The 18,604-nt window shown below is 34.6% G+C and overlaps 1 protein-coding gene across 1 annotated transcript in view; it reads left to right on the forward strand.

Moving 5' to 3' along the window:
• The window catches only part of ETNK1 (ethanolamine kinase 1), a 62,924-nt gene extending 46,675 nt beyond the window's left edge, over nucleotides 1-16,249 (forward strand). The window contains exons 6-8 of the mRNA XM_050746725.1: nucleotides 347-507; nucleotides 10,051-10,124; nucleotides 10,454-16,249. Of these exons, the coding sequence (XP_050602682.1) occupies nucleotides 347-507; nucleotides 10,051-10,124; nucleotides 10,454-10,526 (308 nt within the window). The 3' untranslated portion in view covers nucleotides 10,527-16,249. The remainder of the gene's footprint in view (nucleotides 1-346; nucleotides 508-10,050; nucleotides 10,125-10,453) is intronic.
• The last annotated feature ends 2,355 nt before the right edge of the window (nucleotides 16,250-18,604 follow it).

An 18,604-nucleotide genomic window follows, 5' to 3' on the forward strand; every position in this document is an offset into this window, starting at 1 on the left:
AGGTGGTTCTCCAAATGTCAGCATGCTTAAGAATTTCCTGGGTTGCTTCCTAAAATGCATATTTTGGGTTTGTGATGCAGCTGGTTCTAGCTACATACTTTGAGGAAAAATTGAAGCCATGAGAATTGATTTGGTGATCAACAGTAATGTGCCTTAGCGTTTAAGCTGAAATACAGAATGATTGGTTTATTATTTTAATAAATGCTATTTACTTAACATGTACCATTCTAGCCAAAATGGAACTTTTCATTTTTTTATGAAAAAATGGTGGTTTTAGGGATTATTAAGGTATGCAGAAGAGTTTATGTTTTAAAAATTTTCAGTGTATTTTTTTTTTCTTCTAAAGGTGTAAGTGATGTAGACTATAGTCTGTATCCAGATAGAGAACTCCAGAGCCAGTGGCTGCGTGCTTACCTTGAAGCCTACAAAGAATTTAAGGGCTTTGGGACTGAAGTTACTGAAAAGGAGGTAGAAATACTCTTCATTCAAGTCAATCAGTTTGCATTGGTAAGTTTAAATGTACAGAATTAATGAACGGTTCTTACTGTAATTTAAAATGCCTCTAAATTTTTGTCATCTTAGACAATTTCCTATTTTAAGTTTTGTGAATTTTTGTTCAGAATAGTGAAAATATATGACCATTTACAGTATGCATTACCCCATTGCATTGCTTTTAAGACAATTTTGTTTCATTTCCTACTATATCCCTATCCCCTAGAACAATGCCTGGCCATATGGTAGGTACTCAGTAATTATTTGTTTAATGAGTGGATTCTTATTAGGATTAAGATTGATGCATAAAACAATTTCTTAGTCTATTCCTTTCTTTACATCAAAGTCAGATTTTACAGGAAAGGAGCTTTTCCACAACACATTTTATAGTTAGATCTTATATGATAAATGTAGGTTGGAAGAACCAGTAGGATTATGTTTTTTATGACTTATCCAGTGTTTTGTCTTCTTGACCTTCATTTGATAAGCAGTTATTTCCAGCTTTATTGGTATCTTAAAGCTTTATTATTAAGACCTACTTCTCTTTTCATGCATTTATATTTTAAAAATTAGCTCATTAAATTATCTTTTGAGAACAGTATGATACATTAGAATGATCTTTCAACTAAGGTGTTAGATAATTAAATGGAATAATAAGCCAAGGCTATTTTAGCTGCTGCTTTTCAGTTTTAATATAATTTTGTACAGTTGACACGGGAAATATTTGTTATGTTGTCTGTACAGATAGACCCTAGTGGTATACAAGTATACCATTTTTATAGTCTTAAAAGTACCGTATGACCAGAGTTACTCAGAATACATCCGAAGTAAGAGAGTGTCCTGAAATGTTCCTTTACCTGCTGTTCTTATATCTATTTTCGGTACAACTACTGGGTCAATTAATGACATGCTCTACAGCTGGTCCTAGGATGTCTGCTGTTTCTTTTTTTTTTTTTTTTTTTTTTTTTTTTTTTTTTTTTTTTTTGAGACGGAGTCTCGCTCTGTCACCCAGGCTGGAGTGCAGTGGCCGGATCTCAGCTCACTGCAAGCTCCGCCTCCCGGGTTCACGCCATTCTCCTGCCTCAGCCTCCCGAGTAGCTGGGACTACAGGCGCCTGCCACCTCGCCCGGCTAAGTTTTTGTATTTTTAGTAGAGACGGGGTTTCACTGTATTAGCCAGGATGGTCTCGATCTCCTGACCTCGTGATCCGCCCGTCTCGGCCTCCCAAAGTGCTGGGATTACAGGCTTGAGCCACCGCGCCCGGCCTTGCTGTTTCTATTTATTGTATTTAAGCATGATTTTAGAGAATGTAGGCCTTTCTTTCTCTTTAGGTTACTTAATGAGCTTCAGAATAAACCTAATATTCCATTTATTCATTGAATTAGTTAATTTCCATGTAAAGTACACATAGCTCATCAATTCTTAGTCATCAGTCCCACTGTTTGCTGTTAGAAAGCTGATTTGGATTTCCTTGCAAACTTTTGATGACATTTAACATTTTGGGGGGATACTGTGACTGTATCTGTACATGGCATTGAAAAATACCTGTACTTCTGATTCATTAATCAGATACTAAGTACTTATTGTTATTCTAGGTCAGGTGGATTGGAAGAATTTTAAAAAATGCATTCTTTCAAAATGCTTATAATTTAGAAGGCCAAATAAGATGTACAGAATAACTCTTTTACTGGTAAAATTTGACAGTCATTTCTTTTAAAATTGATTTTATTTTAATATTTACTTACTTTTATTTTTATTTTGAGACAGTCTTTGCTCTATCATCCAGGCCTGGAGTATAGTGATGTGATCACAGGTCATTGCAGCCTCAACCTCCCGGACTTAAGCAATCCTCCCACTTGAGCCTTCCGAGTAGCAAGGGCCACCATACCTGGCTAATTTTTTAGTTTTTTTGTGGAGATGAGGTCTCTCTATATTGCGCAGGCTGGTCTTGAACTCCTGGGCGTAAGTGATTTTCCCCGGCTCAGCCTCCCAAAGTGCTGGGATTACAGGCATGAGCCACCATGCCAGGCCTATTTTTTATTGGATACAAGGTGTTTGTCACCCAGGCTGGAATGCAGTGGTATGGTCATAGCTCACTGCAACCTCAAACTCCTGAGCACAAGGGATCCTCCCAACTCAGCCTTTCAAGTAGCTAGGACTACAGGTACACGCCACCATGCCTGGCTGATTTACATTTAAGTCTTTAATCTGTCTTGAGTTAATTTTTGTATAAGGTGTAAGGAAGGGGACCAGTTTCAGTTTTCTGCATAAGGCTAGCCAGTTTTCCTAACACCATTTATTAAATAGGGAATTTTTCCCCCATTGCTTGTTTTTCTCAGGTTTGTCAAAGATAAGATGGTTGTAGATGTGTGGTGTTATTTCTGAGGCCTGGGTTCTGTTCCATTCCATTGATCTATTTATCTGTTTTGGTAGCAGTACCATGCTGTTTTGGTTACTGTAGCCTTGTGGTATAGTTTGAAGTCAGGTAGCATGATGCCTCCAGCTTTGTTCTTTTTGCTTAGGATTGTCTTGGCTATTCAGGGTCTTTTTTGACTTCATATGAAATTTAAAGTAGTTTTCTCTAATTCTGTGAAGAAAGGCAATGGAAGCTTGATGGGGATAGCATTGAATCTATAAATTACTTTGGGCAATATTGCCATTTTCACGATATCGATTCTTCCTATCCATGAGCATGGAATGTTTTTCCATTTGTTTGTGTCCTCTTTTATTTCCTTGAGCAGTGGTTTGTAGTTCTCCTTGAAGAGGTCCTTCACATCCCTTGTATGTTGTATTCGTGGGTATTTAATTCTCTTTGCAGCAATTGTGAATGGGAGTTCACTTAGGATTTGGCTCTCTGTCTATTATCGGTGTACAGGAATGCTTGTGATTTTTGTAAATTGATTTTTTTCTCCTGAGACTTTGCTGAAGTTGCTTCTCAGCTTAAGGAGATTTTGAAAAGCCCTTTATTTATCAAGACAGTTTTTGTTTCGATTCCTGTTCTTATTTTATCAGAATTCTGCTGATCGTCTGTTGTGTGATTTTCCTGCCCTTCTGGGATGTCACAACTTTCTTGCATCAGGGCCTCTGTTACTACCTTCTTTTGACATACCTTCTTTTCTTTTTCAAGACTTTCTGTAGCTTCTTTTTAGCTAGCCATTTACCTTCCTCTTTTACTAACTCTTAATTTCCTCCCACTGTTTATTGAGTATGTGCCTGTCACATCTCAAGCATTTGAAGGAATCAATAATTGTGATTGCAATGTGAAATAAAAGGAAACCCTCAATCTTACTCCCTTGTCCTTCATGCATTTCTCAGACACTGCAATCTGCCTTTTCCCTCGCTACTATAAAAAGAAAATCAGGTAAGGCTTACCAATCATGACATAATCGCTAAGTCCAATGTAAATTTTTCAGTCCTTATCTTCCTTGATCTCTCAGTAGCATTTGGCAGTATTTACCATTGATTTAAAAAATATTCTCTCGTTGACTTTGTGATAGTTTTATATATGATGAAAACAAGGAAATTATCAAAGTCTAGTTTCATGAATTACACACTTTATTGCCGTACAAAGATAATTTTTTCCCCTTAGGTTCACAATGCTTAAAGGGAGGAAGAACAACCTGAACAAATCTCACAGGGAATATACTCAATAGATGAGGTACATTAACTATATAATGAGTGAGTTCCAAATTATTAAAAGTCCAGTCCAATTAGGATGAAAGCAGGAGAGGATTGAGCTATACCTTTTTACGATTAGTTTCTTGGGCTTGACCAACATAGGAAAGATCCTTGAAGACACCTGAAGTTCCTGAATGCAAGAAGGTAGTGTTAGTGTTGTCATGATGAGACTTCAGAGCTCCAAGGCCTATAGAGGCCTGAACTCTGCTTTTGGAGAAGTAGCTGACAGAGTGCAGCCTGTCACAGACTAAGTGTTCGGAGTGTCAAATTGTTATGTTTATATGCATTTTGAAGTCCACTAGTTGAGGTCAATTACTCACATGGGTTCTGAGAAAGTGTAATGTAACATTCCAAAGAGGAGAAGGAGTTCACCCCAAGCACTCACATATGGAATTTGTATTAGTGTTCCCCAGAGGGACAGAGCTAATAGGATATATGTATATGTGAAAGGAAGTTTGTTAGGGAGAATTGGCTCACATGATCACAAGGTGAAGTCTCACAATAGGCTGTCTGCATGCTGAGGAAGAAGGAAGCCAGTAGTGGCTCAGTACAAGTTTGAAAGCCTCAAAACCAGAAAAGCTGACCATGCTGCCTTCAGTCTGTGGCCAAAGGCCCAAGAGCCCCCTGGCAAACCACTGGTCTAAGTCCAAGTGTCCAAATGCTGAAGAACTTGGATTCTGATGTCCAAGGGCAGGAGGAGCAGGAGGAAGCATCCAACATGGGGTAAAAGAAGGAAGCCAGAAAACCCGGCAAGCCAAGTTATCCGACTTTCTTCTGCTGCTTTGTTTTTGCCAGGCTGGCAGCCGATTGGATGATGCCAGCCCACATTGAGGGTGGGTCTTCCTCTCCCAGTCCACAGACTCAAATGTCAGTCTCCTCTGGCAACACCCTCACAGACACACCCAGAAACAATACTTTACCAGCCAACTAGGCATCCCTCAGTCCAATCAAGTTGACACCTAATATTAACCATCATAGGGCCTGATAAGACTTCGCATTCTCCTAGGGTGTGGAAGTAGTTGCATTTTCTTACATACAGGATCTGATAGTTCTCATATTTGTGGGGTTTTTTCCCCCTCCAGTATGGAGTCTCTATCGCCCAGCCTCGAGTGCAGTGGCGCAATCTGGGCTCACTGCAACCTCTGCCTCCTGGGTTCAAGCAGTTCTCTGGCCTCAGTAGGTGGGATTATAGGCGTTTGCCGGTACACCCGGCTGATTTTTGTGTTTTTGGTAGAGACGGAGTTTCACCATGTCAGCCAGGCTGGTCTTGAACTCCTGACCTCAAATGATCCACCCATCTTGGCCTTCCCGAGTGTTGGGATTACAGGTGTGAGCCACCTCACCTGGCCATATTCTTGCAGGGAGGGGGAATACATCATTTTAAAGCCGTGTGACAAATTCTCTTTTTGTACTGTCTTGCTCAGTCTCTTAATCTGGCTCCTCTTTCCTCCTCTTCTCCCAGCCCTCTTACATGTTAGTAGTATTCCCTAGTGTTCTGATTTGGGTCTACCCCTTCCAAGTTCTGTTCTTGCTTCCTAAAATGTTCTTGATTTCATCCCCTTCTCCCTTTATTTTTGACTTTTGATTGAGAACTTAATCTCTTACTAACATTAGCCTTTGCTGGTCTCTTTGCCTTCAGTTTGTTGTTGTTGTTGTTGTTTTTCCTGTCTTTAATTTATCCTGTTTATTAAGAAAGTGATCCTTTCTAGTAATTAGAATTTAATTTGTCAATTAGATTGTGTCACTTTTCTATTTTATGGCTCCCTGTGACCTACGGAATGAAATCCAAATGACAGCATCTGCAAACTCTTATTTCCCACTACTTCACACCTCCTACATCAGCCCTAGCAGAGTCATTTTGTGCCGACATACTCCATGATGTTTCATGTCTGTGTACTTAGAAGCTTATTCCTTCTACCTGGAATGCCCTTTACAGATTTCTTTCCCTGCATCCCTTTACAGATTTCTCTTATTCCTTATGGATGTGTCTTAAGTGCTGTTTCCTCCTCAGATAGTTTATGAAGCTGCTTTGATAAAAAGAAAAGCAGGTCTGAATAATAAGATCAGGGTATACGTGTTTTGAAATATTACAAATGGTTAGTAAATGTTTAGTGCTCAGGCCATGATACAGACTTCTGAAGATTATAAGACTTCACTTGTCATTGATTGTTTAATGTTGAGATGGTGGCAAACAAAAGTAGGTATATGCATTATAAAACCAAACAGAGTATACATAATGACTTTGAGGAGTTTTTCTTTTTTTTCTTTTTTCCCCATTATATGCACACTTGGGATTTATTTTAGTTACTTACTTACCATATAAAGCTTTGAATATTTCTTTGCAACAGGGGTGAGTAGTGTAGAAATTAAAATACCTTTTAACAGAGAGACTTACATATCCATAACCTCCAAATGTAAAAGAAATAGTATAGTTACAGAATTTATTATTTTTTGGGGTGTACTTATATTTTGGGGGGATGCAAATGACCAATGGGCTGTTTTCTGCCTTTGCTTCTCATCCATTTAGAATCCACTGTTATATATTAATTTATCACTTTTCCCCCTATAAAAATGGTTGCCTACACAAATGAGATTTCAGTGAGATTTTATGGATAATGCTTCTTTAGTGTAGAATCATTTAATTTATTTAAGTATATGAATAAAAACTAATTGAGAAATATAGTTACCATCTCTGCTTGACAATGGTGAGAAGAGCTAAGTTGGTATGTTTTTAAAATGCAGAATGATTCTTGATTTCTCAGTCTTTTCCACTACAGAATAAATTTAGTAGGAAGAAGAGATTAGGATACCATCTATAGGTGATTTTATATCAATGTAAAATATGCAAGGCGATTTAGACTAGTGGTTCTCAAAGTTTTCAATCTTAGGACCTCTACACACTTAAAATTTTTTTGAAGACCTCTACAAGCTTTTGTCTTTGTGAATTAATTGGCAGTATTTACCATATTAGAAGTCAAAATTCAAACATTTAAGTATATATATATATATATAAAATAAACTCATTACATTAACGTAAATACCATAAATAGAATAACTATTTTTCAAAACAAAAAACAATTTAGTGAGAAGAATGGCATTATTTTACACTTCTGCAAATTTCTTTAATGTCTGGTTTAATAGAATACAGCGGGATTCCCGTATCTGCTTCTGCATTACATCTTTTGTGATGGATTGTTTCATTGCAAGTATATGAAAAAAAGTTTCACACATGCATGCTGGAAAAGAGGAGTATTTTGCCTTTTCAGATAATTGTGGATATTCTTTTTTGATACTAGACCAAAACTCAACAAGTGATAGTTTCTTAAAGGTTAGTTGCTGTGAATAATCTGAACATATCAATTAACTTTTTACTGTATTACATTAAGATCTACTGGTTTATCTTGCAGATTGAATGATTCTTTTACCTGTATGTGATTTGGTAATTTTAGCTTATTAGTTATTTGGAAAATAATTGATTCATTGAGTTGTATAGATCTTCCAAATGTTGACACATCTCATTATAAGATAGCTAAAGATCACATGTGTTGATATCACCACGAGTGTCATCAGAAAAACTTACAGTACTATATTGAGAAGCTGTTAAGCTCACAGAATCACATACAACTTTTCTCATGTTCTAATTTTAGGGTGAAAACTTGAATTTTATCATTGGCAACAAATACTGTCAGTTATTTTCACTGAAATGACAAGTTATCTTTTTTATAGTTGGGAAAATGTCTGCCAAATACCCAAGTCTGATAACTCTAGTTCGATAACTCTAGTTTGTGTATTAGTCATTTTTTTTCAAGTAAAAATGGTGTTGCATTAAAAATGTGCAAATTCAACTCAAAAGTTAGTTACCTAAGTGTTTTTCCTGAGACAACCATTGTACTTTGGATATGCAGTAGACATGCTTTATATGTACTGCCTATTTCCTCCCACAGAATACTAGAGCTTGTATTTCAGGGTAGAGATTTGATAAAATTAATAGTTTTAATGGTTTCACAAAGGACATTCTTTAGTGGCTTTTTACTGTTATTGTGTGATGGTGAAGAATAAAACTGTTATACTAGTGTGATTTGCTACGACTGCCTTGACTTAAGGTAACAGTAGCTTCACCCTCCACTGCTTTTGAACCATTGGTGTAAACGTTAACATAGTCGAAAAGGCAAGTAACATATCAGTGTAATTATGAAAGTAATTTTGGGCCTCTGAAACCTCCCATGGGTTCATCGACCACTGTAAGAACCTCTGATGTAGACTTTGAAAAGAAGAAAGTCCTCTAATTTCGTAACTTCATTTCTCAATACCCGATACACTTTTTTAGATAGAAGACCATTTTTGAAAATCTTTATCATTTTTAATCATTCTGGTTTCATGTAGTAAGAATAGCTAGCATCCTATTGAATATTTGTTATATGCCAGGTATAGGCACTATTATGACCTACATTTTACAGATGAGGAAATAAAGGCACCGTGTTTGGTGCTTAAAGCCACACACCAGAGCCCAGCTTTTTTTTTTTTTTTTTTTTTTTTTTTTTTTTTTTTTTTTTAAACTATTATGCTTCATGTGCAAGTGACTTTACTTGTTTAGTCTTTGCTACATTGTTTATTCTTTTCTATCCCTGTATCAGATAAGAAATTATATTCTTGTTCTTTTTTTTTTTTTTTTTTTAAGAGATAGGGTCTCACTCTGTTCCCCAGGCTGGAGTGCAGTGGCGTGCTCCTCACTGCAGCCTTGAACTCCTGGGCTCTAGTGATCACCAGCCTCCTGAAGAGCTGGATGGTTAGTGATATTTTTTGGGGAAGCCAAAACCAAAGTGCAGTGTGCTTTTTAAATAGAGATCTTTAGGTTGAAAATTTGTTTTTACATATATTATTTCCTTTAGTCTTTAAAACAATCCTATGTAGAATACAGAATGGCTGATATTCCCATCTCGTAAATGATAGATCTGACACTAAAGTTTGTGACTTATTAAAGGTTGCAAAGGTACTCAGAGATAGAGCCTGGACTGGAACCTCTACATCTTGTAATTCAAATTAAGAATTCATTTTGATATACTGTGCTGCTTGACCTTGGTATTTAAAAATATCAAGGTCACGGCTGTTGAGTACTTTTTTGTTAGAGCCCCTTTGTTACTGTTGCTATAATGAATTTAGCTGAAACAAAAACCTTGTCTTTAATACTTTTTCTACTTAGAATTTCTAGTTAGAAGATAGTATTTCTTGGGAAGTGAAATCTTGTCCAAATTTTAAAATATTACCATGTTCAACTGAAAATAGATTGTAAAGCACACATATTTTATAGTTACTGATTACATACTAAATTTCCCTGTAAGTCCAAAGCCCATATTTTTCCTGACATAAGTTGTGTTACTTTATGTTGTAGTCTGTTATGCAGAATTAAGCCAATAAGACAATTTTCAGATGTTTTTCACCCCTAGAACATTTTTTACATTTAAATATATTTATTGCTTGTGAGATTTGGGTTTTCTTTTGTGTTTATATTTTTATGTCAAGAAACAAAGGCCTTTGATATAATGTGTAAGCCTGTTAGCAATTATAACCTTTAAAAACACTAACATCTATCAGTGCTAATAGTAAACTTTGCTTTATAAAAAAGCAGGTCACAGTAACTGACCTCTATTTTTCAAGTGATTGTAATTTACCATAACCTCCTTTGGTGTTGACGAAAGTGATCTGTAGCCATCTAGCAGGTGTAGACTTCAATATGATCTAGGTTTTAGACACTGTATATAAAAAGAACAGCAAGAAAGTGTGGTGCATGGAGTTGATTTAGAGGATAGAATTAGCAATTCATATGTGTTTTACAGAGAAATTCATTATCATAATTTTTTATTTTTCTTTCCTTCTTTTAAGGCTTCTCATTTCTTTTGGGGATTGTGGGCTTTGATTCAAGCCAAATACTCCACTATTGAGTTTGATTTCCTTGGGTGAGTTAAATTTTATTATATGGATTACATTGGTCTCTGCTTTTGTTTGGATTAACATTTAGAATTCACAGGGAATATTGTAGTTATTTGCAATCAATTATAAAAGTTGCATACATTTAGTAATTGGTCTGTGAAGAAATTGTTATAAGCTGTTAATTGCTCACAGGATTAGAAAAGTGTCCAGTAGGTGGTGCAGTAAACTAAAAATATGTCCTTTGAAAATGTTAAACTTTAAAAAAACCAGCTTAGAGAAGACTGAGTGGAAATAAGGGGAGGACCAAGTTTTTCAGCTTTGACTAATTTTTTTGTTGTTCTCTTTTTCTCACTAGGTATGCAATTGTTCGTTTTAACCAGTACTTTAAAATGAAGCCTGAGGTTACTGCATTAAAAGTGCCTGAGTAAAGAAGAGATTTAATTGTTCTCCAGTAGCTGAGCAATGCTTGTGAATCTTTTCTTAAGAAATCCCAAAAAGCCAATATTAGTTAAAATTCTGTTATTTAATTTGGTTATCTTGCTTTATAAATTATGCCTCTAAACAATCAATCTATTTTTTAAATAGACTGAATGATGTCAAGAAATATACCTACTGCTCTCAGTATGTGGTGGATTAGAAATGTGTTAAATCTGCAAAAGGTATAAAGATGTCAGTTTAAGCATTTCTTTGATAATTTAACCTATGTTGTATGTGAATTATTTATTATAAACTTAACAGGATTCTGTGACTGTTTTTCTCTGTTTCATGTTTGTTGAGTGTAAGCAATGAAAATGTCCCAGATAAATTGTTTTCAGTTTTACTTTAATATTAATTTCAGTAAACATTCTAGTTGTTCAGTGTAACCTTTTTATCTTGATGCATTGTAAGTAAAATGAATCATTTTCTCTTGAAATGCCAGTCATTGACTGATGTAGATAGTTTAGGATTTTCATATAAAAATATCTGTTTAGGAAGGTGAAATACATTCACTGTCTGTGTTGGTGGTACATCTTGTTGAATTCAATATTAGAAAGTATTTCTTTTTGGGGTAATATAACTTAGAATTAAATCCCCATTTCTCTACGTAGTCTGGCAGTATAAATATAAATATTTACCATATAATCTTGGAATAAGTATGAGTTAATGTTACCAAAATCTGTATTAAATAATGTTTTCAAATGCTAAATATGATCAAGTTACTATTTTCAGTTTTGAAAATTTTACAGTATCAAATTCTTTCTAACCAAAAATTTTCTTTTACTTTTAGAGATGCTTTATGTTTTTGATTATTAGTCAGTAGTATTGCTAATTTTTAAAACAAACATACAAAGTTTATCATATGTGGAAATAAGAAAATATTGTTTAGGCTAATTATTTTTTACCTATCCAGAGTCATTCCTTGCATTTCAGTTTCATGTTTTAGTTTCATGTTTCGTTCCTTACATTTTAGTTTCATGTTTTAGTCTGGTTCTATGTTTTTAGAGTGATAGCAAATGATTACTTGATATATGTAAGTTCAGCGTTATATGTTGAGGCAGTTATGTAATTAAATAAGGAACACTTAGGGCATTGATCTTGTACACTTAAAATCTGACAGATGACAAAATGTGAATTAAGCAGAAATAGTCATGGCAGGAGGGTTTTTGTTTATTTCTCTTGTTTTTGTTTAACTGTATTTTTAATTTAGTTTGGTGGTAAGAAGGAGGTAATTATTATATGGAAAGAAGTTAGATCTTTCAGATAGATAAATAGGCTTCAGGTTTTGAAGTCTACTGTTGTAGTTGGGCAGTCATGGTTAACTTTACTTAGAAAATTAGTCTGACAAGCTTTGCACTTCGGTCACATAAGTGCCCATGTACAAAGTTGGCTTACTGGATCTGCATATTCAAAATATGCAACTACAAATTTATCCTCTGAGAAATCTTCTGAGGAGTCTGATGTATTCCAAATGACTTAATATTCTCAGACAAATGCTTTAAAATACTTGGATTATCTCAAGATTTTTAAAGCTAATAAAGTAAATAGAAACACAGGCCATTTTAAATGGTAAATTCTAGTTACATAAATAGAATCTTAAAATATGTTTGTATCTATAACAGTGTTAGACCAGATTTGGTTTCTACCTCCCCAATGTTATAAATGTTCACTTTTGTTTTTACAAACCATATTACTGTAAGATCAATAGAACTTTGCCTAGTTGATTAAGTGAATGGAACCAATTAAACAACTAGTAGCTTTTTATAATGTTAGTGTGAACTTGAAAAATTGTTTTTGGTGGAATTTTTGTCTATGGTTGGAACATTTTCATAAAACAGATAAAGAATGTGTTAATACTCGATTTTTTTTTTTTTTTTTTTTTTTTTTTTTTTTTGCTTTCTGCCTTCTAAAGTGCAACAGTAAATATCTTGTAGAACTGTGGGAGGAGAGAAGATAATTTTTCTACCTTACTCCATGTTCTTACTTCAAACTGTTTTGAATAGAGATTCACTGAGCCATTGCTGATAGACTGTGCATAGCTACTAGCTGTCACACTATTGTAAGTTTTTTGGAGAGATTCATAGGGAAGTGAATGTCACCAGGAATAAAGGCTCTCACTTTAGTTCTGGGAATATGCAGTGGATCTTGGGAACAAAATAAGATACTTAATCTATTTTCCCCACTCTGGCTAGATTTTGGGTGTTGTGATGCTCCTACTTCCTGTGTAGGTTTTTGGGATCGTGGTGCAGGCTAGTAATAGGGTTCAGAATTGCTTCTCTTTTATATCAACCGCTTAAGGGATTCTAAAGAAGGGTAAATCTCAAAGTGCTCTAAAATCATCCCTCTAAAATTTGTCCTGTGGTGTGCTGAGATGTCTGTTGCCTTTTTATGTTAAGCTAAGGAACTTGAATGCCTTACCTAATAACTCAACTAGTAGTAAGCTCATTTTGTAAATATGAAAATGGCTGTAAGAAGTGGCATTCATGTATATTCAATGTTAATCAATAGACCATAGTGGCCTGGATGCTTTAACAAGCAAAATTCCACAAATTTTTTCATTATTTCCCCTTCATACTTGTATGATCTCACCTGACCAGTCATTTCTTTTCCTCCTAACCCCATGCTACCACCATATTCTGGAAATCAAAAGAGATGTGGTAGTACATCATACAGTACACATGATCATCTGAGATCAATATGAGCACAAAACTCATCAAGTAGGTCTGCCTGGAATGTATATAAAATAATGTAAATAAAAATTTGTAAATTAGTGTGTATTGTATCTTGCATTGTGTATTGTTTTGCATTCTCTTCCCTTTTGTAGAAATTTTTCTGTAAGGAAATGATTCAGCTTGTTGGTTTTAGACTAAAAATAGCCAACAGTTGTGGCTGCACAGTGAGATCACAGGAACTGGAAATAGGGTTTGTCGGCTTTGGTTAATGTCAGTACTTATTTATTTAGCCTCTCAATGCTTAATAAGACTTTTCTTTATTTTTTAGTTAGCCGTTAGGTTTTGTGAGGTTAGATTCCTGGAAGCAGTGAATTTGTACACTGTTATATGAATAGAGCTCCATTCTTTGACTCATGATTCCAAGCTAAAGGAAATTAAAAATGTAATTTAATAATTTCCTATTTTTAGGGTTGTTAATTTTTTTTCTACAAAAAAACCTTGAAATTTTATATATCCCAATGTGAATCTAAGTTCCATATATACAGAAACAAGACAAATAATAAGTCTTTACTTCAACTTAAGCATATCTCAAATGACTTCTTTACATTTAAAGTTGATCCTGATAGGATCATAAAAGACAGAAAAGACATAAGTAATCTTGTAATGACAACTGTTTCCATTTTTGCCGAACTAAAAATATTTAACTTCATAAATATATGTTACTACAGCTTCCAGATTTAAAGAAAAAAGTTTCCCCCAAACACTCTCAATTAAAAGTTAGAACCCTCCACTTTTAAAATTATATAGTTATTTCTTTTTTACATTACACAGAAGCCTTCTGTACCATTTTACGAATTCCTGTCTTCATAATATAAGTGAAAATACTGTCATTTCGATTTTCTGCTTTAAATTGCTTTTAATAAACATTCCAAAGTGATACAGACTTAAGCTTTTAATCAATCAGTCATTCAGTTGATAGACAAAGTTACGATGCTTTATGCTAGCAAACTTGTTGACAGCAACTTGTGCTACTTTATGCAGAAAACAAATGCTAGTAATTATTATGCACAGAGGAAAAATAATTTTAAGTATGTGGTAAAGCAGCTTCATTTTTCAAAATTGATTTGCTCTGCTTTTTCTTTAGTCCATTAGATTCCAGAATATCCTTTTACTGGGAATTTAGTTACATATTAAGATAACCTGTTATCAGTTTGTTTTGAAAAGAAGACATTGTTAGTTATATTGAACCACCTTATTTTAAAATTTTTAACTTTTATATACCACTTGTGTGATTCCAGTGTCATGTCTTGGGTTTGATGTCGTTGGACAGAAAAGTGTATCAATTATTTTAAACAAATTTTTCCCCATGTTTGAGGCTTAGTCTGTAAATGTGTTGCTGTAACAGAAAATACTTGGGAATGCATTACTTGAATACTTGAAGACTGAAATTAATAAGATGTATTACATAATGAATTAGATTTTTCTGAACAGTTTTTTACACTGAAAATCTTCATTTCTGGATTACAATTTGAAATGGAATGAAGACCTGAATTATTTGGATAGGAAAAAATTATGATAGTGCTTATGGGAACTGTAAACTCTTTTGTGTTTGACGCATCAAACTTCAAGTTTTTTGTAGGTTTCTCTCCTGAAATTTTCTTTCTCTTCTATACTTTATGCACTTACTATACTACTGATGTAATAAAAGGGCAGGGTTAAAAATATTGTATCTGTATTCATTGTGAATCCTATAGCTTTTCTAGTTATCAAAAAATTTCTTTCTAAAATACTCTTAATCCCATTGTTTTGGTTTACATCTTACCAATTTGTGGTATTTCAAATGCCATTAATCATTTTAGTACAACACCTGTGTTTATAAAAATTTGAAAACATTACATATTGTATTTGAAACTAATTAGTGAATGGTAAGAAAAAAACTGGCCGACAGAATTATAGGTGATGCATTAGTTAAGTTTCAAAACTCATAATAAAGGAACCTTCAGAGATAAGTTGAAACCCAGTGGTATCCCTGGATACCACTGGGGACTGGAAAAGACCCCAAAAAGGCAGTGGAGAAGATTAGTGTTTACTTGCTGTGGTTGTGGTGTGCTGCTACTTAATTACAGGTGGTGACACACTGAAATTCTTATTGTCCAATAATCTGAAGTAGTTTCCGGTATTTATCTGTACTAAATTGGCTATAAATTGAGTCTGCAAAGAGGAAACTTTTTGACTGTACTGTATTTAGGAGCCTTTGTACAGCTAGGTCAAATCTCCACGATATGAAGTATTTGAGTTTTAAAATATACTGTTATTAAAAGGAAAAAGACATGGCCATTTTTCCATGTGCTTAAATGATAATTTCCTTATTCAGTTTCAGAAGAAAAAGAATGAAATTGAGTAACTGTCATTGCGTTAGCTCTATGTTGAATTGGGAAATTGTGGCATAAAGCTTAAATTCGTGTTTATCAAATGTGAAGCATAGTAGTATAATGCTGCTTTGTATATAATGTAAGTGCTACAAATAGTCTCAGCACTGACAATGTATTGATACCTCTTAAATGAATGCAACTTTTGATGTAGGTGTTTTGATATGCCTCAGAAAATATCTGAGTGTCTAAGAATTTGTTAATCTGTTTGGTAATGAAGATACTTCCTGTGGTTTTGTTTCATATTTTCATGTTTAAAATTTAAGTTTTACATTTTTACTACTGTTAATTTAAGTAAAATTTGTTCTGTGGTTAAAATGAGGTTGGCAGTGAAGAAAATTAAAAACAGCCTCATTCATGTAACTGGTTAAGTAAAAATACATTTTCACTATGTGTTCATAAACTTTTAATGAAGCTGTTTGTCTTTCAGTTCAAATATAAGTGATGTTTAGGCTTTATTTCTGTTAATAAGGCTTTTTACCATTGATTAAATGAAGGAATGTATCTTTTTGAAGAGATTTATATTCTGTAAATAAAAATTGGTTGTAACAATAAAGTTGAGTTCTAACTACAGTGTATTCATAAATTTTGTTACTTCAACTTATTTTTGAGGTTCTCCATGTGAATATCTGCAAACAAGACTTTCCAAAGTTAGTATATAAGTGTATATGTGGAGTGATTCTTTAAATTCTAATTCTAAATTCTAGGTTTTTTTTTTTTTTTTTTTTGGTTTGGTTTTAATTTTATATACATTAAAAAGTATTGTGGGATCTGGCCAGCAGCCCACAATGCAACAGGGCTCTTTCTTTGCTCTCAGGCAGATCAGCAGGTGGAGAAATAATAGACCCACACAACATAGTGAAAGCTGTTTCCAGGGGGTCACCACCTTCTGGTCCCACGGTGCCGCCAATGCACTGGATATACCAGCATTTATTATTAAGTTTAGTGAGAGCGGGGGTAGGTTAGTGAGGGATTTAGGGTCATTTGATTATTAGGTGAGATGGTCACATGAGGATGAAGTAATTCTTTAACATAACATCTGTATGCAGAAGTACAATATACAGAGAGAAGAATTTATAATATAGTGTGTGCATCAGTAATTTCTAACAGAGCCTTAAAACAGAAACACGGTCTTTTCATAACCTACGATTAGCAAGATATTAATCAGCAGTAACAGTTGCAGCAAAAACTGGTTACAAACAATCCATAGAAACAGGACGTGAAGCTAGACAACCGGTTAGACCAGAAATTCTCAGAAGGGAGTATGCCTTAAGCCTAAAGAGGCCTAGAAGAGCCAAGGCAAGATGAGGGCATTTATAGCCCCATCTTATCCATATGGACAGGCACACCTCATGCATCCGTTTATAGGCTCTCCACAAGGGTCGCATTCCATTCCCAGAGCTATGAACATCTGCTTTTCTGGGATAGGAATCTTGGTGATGTGAAACCTCCCTGACTGTACATGTCACAGGCTCTCTGCAGGGGGAAGCACATCATGCACTGTTGGCTCATTCTGGCAGTCCAAACTGGCATTGTCTTTACACAATCCTGCATGCAATTTTGTATTTATAATAATCAGGAGCATTTCTTCTTTTATTTTGTAGCAATAGTTTCAAGGGGTCTCCCTACAAAAAAGTTTTGAAAAAATGTTTACTTTTGGAAAAATTTGGTTGAGATGAGACTATGGAATATTACATAACTTATAAACATTCTGTTTACCTAGTTTAAAAATTCACTATTCTTCTGACTATTATGCTTTGTGTCTTCACTATTCTTTGGAACCAGAGTTGGGAAACATAGAGGAATAAAGACACTGAGACGTAGCATCTTATGGTCTAGGCAGGGATTATCCATTTAAACAACAAACTCTTAAAATTATCAGATAGTGTGATAGATGATCTCTGCCTTCAGATGATGTTTATTTGCCATGAAGGTCAGTTGTCCGTAAACAAAAATAGTCATTAATTTGTGTTCATATGTGGGGTTTTTTGTAGAATGTTTTCCAGTTTGGGTTTGAGAATTTCTGATGATTAGCTTGCAGTTATGTATCCCCAACTGGGGATAACATCAACAAGTTCCTCATCTCACGTGTGATACCTTAACAAGGATACATCACTTATTAATTTTGATCACCTGGTTGAAGTATTGTTCTGTGTCTTCACTGTATATTTTCCCCTTGCAACAAATAGGCAATCTGTGGGAAAGTGCTTTAGATTGAGTATTTTGCTCCCCTACAAACATCCCCTTTTTCCTTCCCTGATTTAGCAATACTTGATAATTCTCATCCAATCCAGTCTTTATTATGATGATTGTAAAATGGTGTTTTAAAAATATTGCTATGTTCTCCTTTTCTCAGCATTTTACTGAAAGGAATTGTCCTCTTATTTGCACCTACCTACCTACCTACCTATCAATCATCTATCATCTATTTGTATTTTAAGTGTAGACTCATAGATTTCTGTTTTATTCAGTGGATTATAATCTGCTATTAATACTATTATTTATTCATGTCATTGTTAAAATTGTCTGAGATTGGTCTTGAGGGAGCCCCTCAAATTTGATTCCTTTTGCTATGCTCCCAACATGTTTTGAGCGCTTACTTTCTGGCAAAAGAAGACATTCTAGATTCATCGTGTACCTTTTGTGCCTCAGCCCTGGAATCAGCCATTTCTCCAAAGAACCTAGAGGTTCCATTTAGGAGGAATGGTGTTTAGAAACTAAGATCTGAGAACTTGGTGTGCTTATTGACTCCTGAGATATCACCGATCCATCCTAGGTTCTTTTGACTGGCAGAGCAAGAAAGCACACACACACACATTTATATATAAATCTCTTTTTTAGAGATTGTGAGTTCATACTGTTACCTCCAATTTCTACACTTGATCTTAGCCAAAAGGCCAAGTTATACCTCCAGCTTCTAACTAGAAT

This window comes from Macaca thibetana, chromosome 11 (genome assembly GCF_024542745.1).
Source record: "Macaca thibetana thibetana isolate TM-01 chromosome 11, ASM2454274v1, whole genome shotgun sequence".
Taxonomy (NCBI): domain Eukaryota; kingdom Metazoa; phylum Chordata; class Mammalia; order Primates; family Cercopithecidae; genus Macaca; species Macaca thibetana.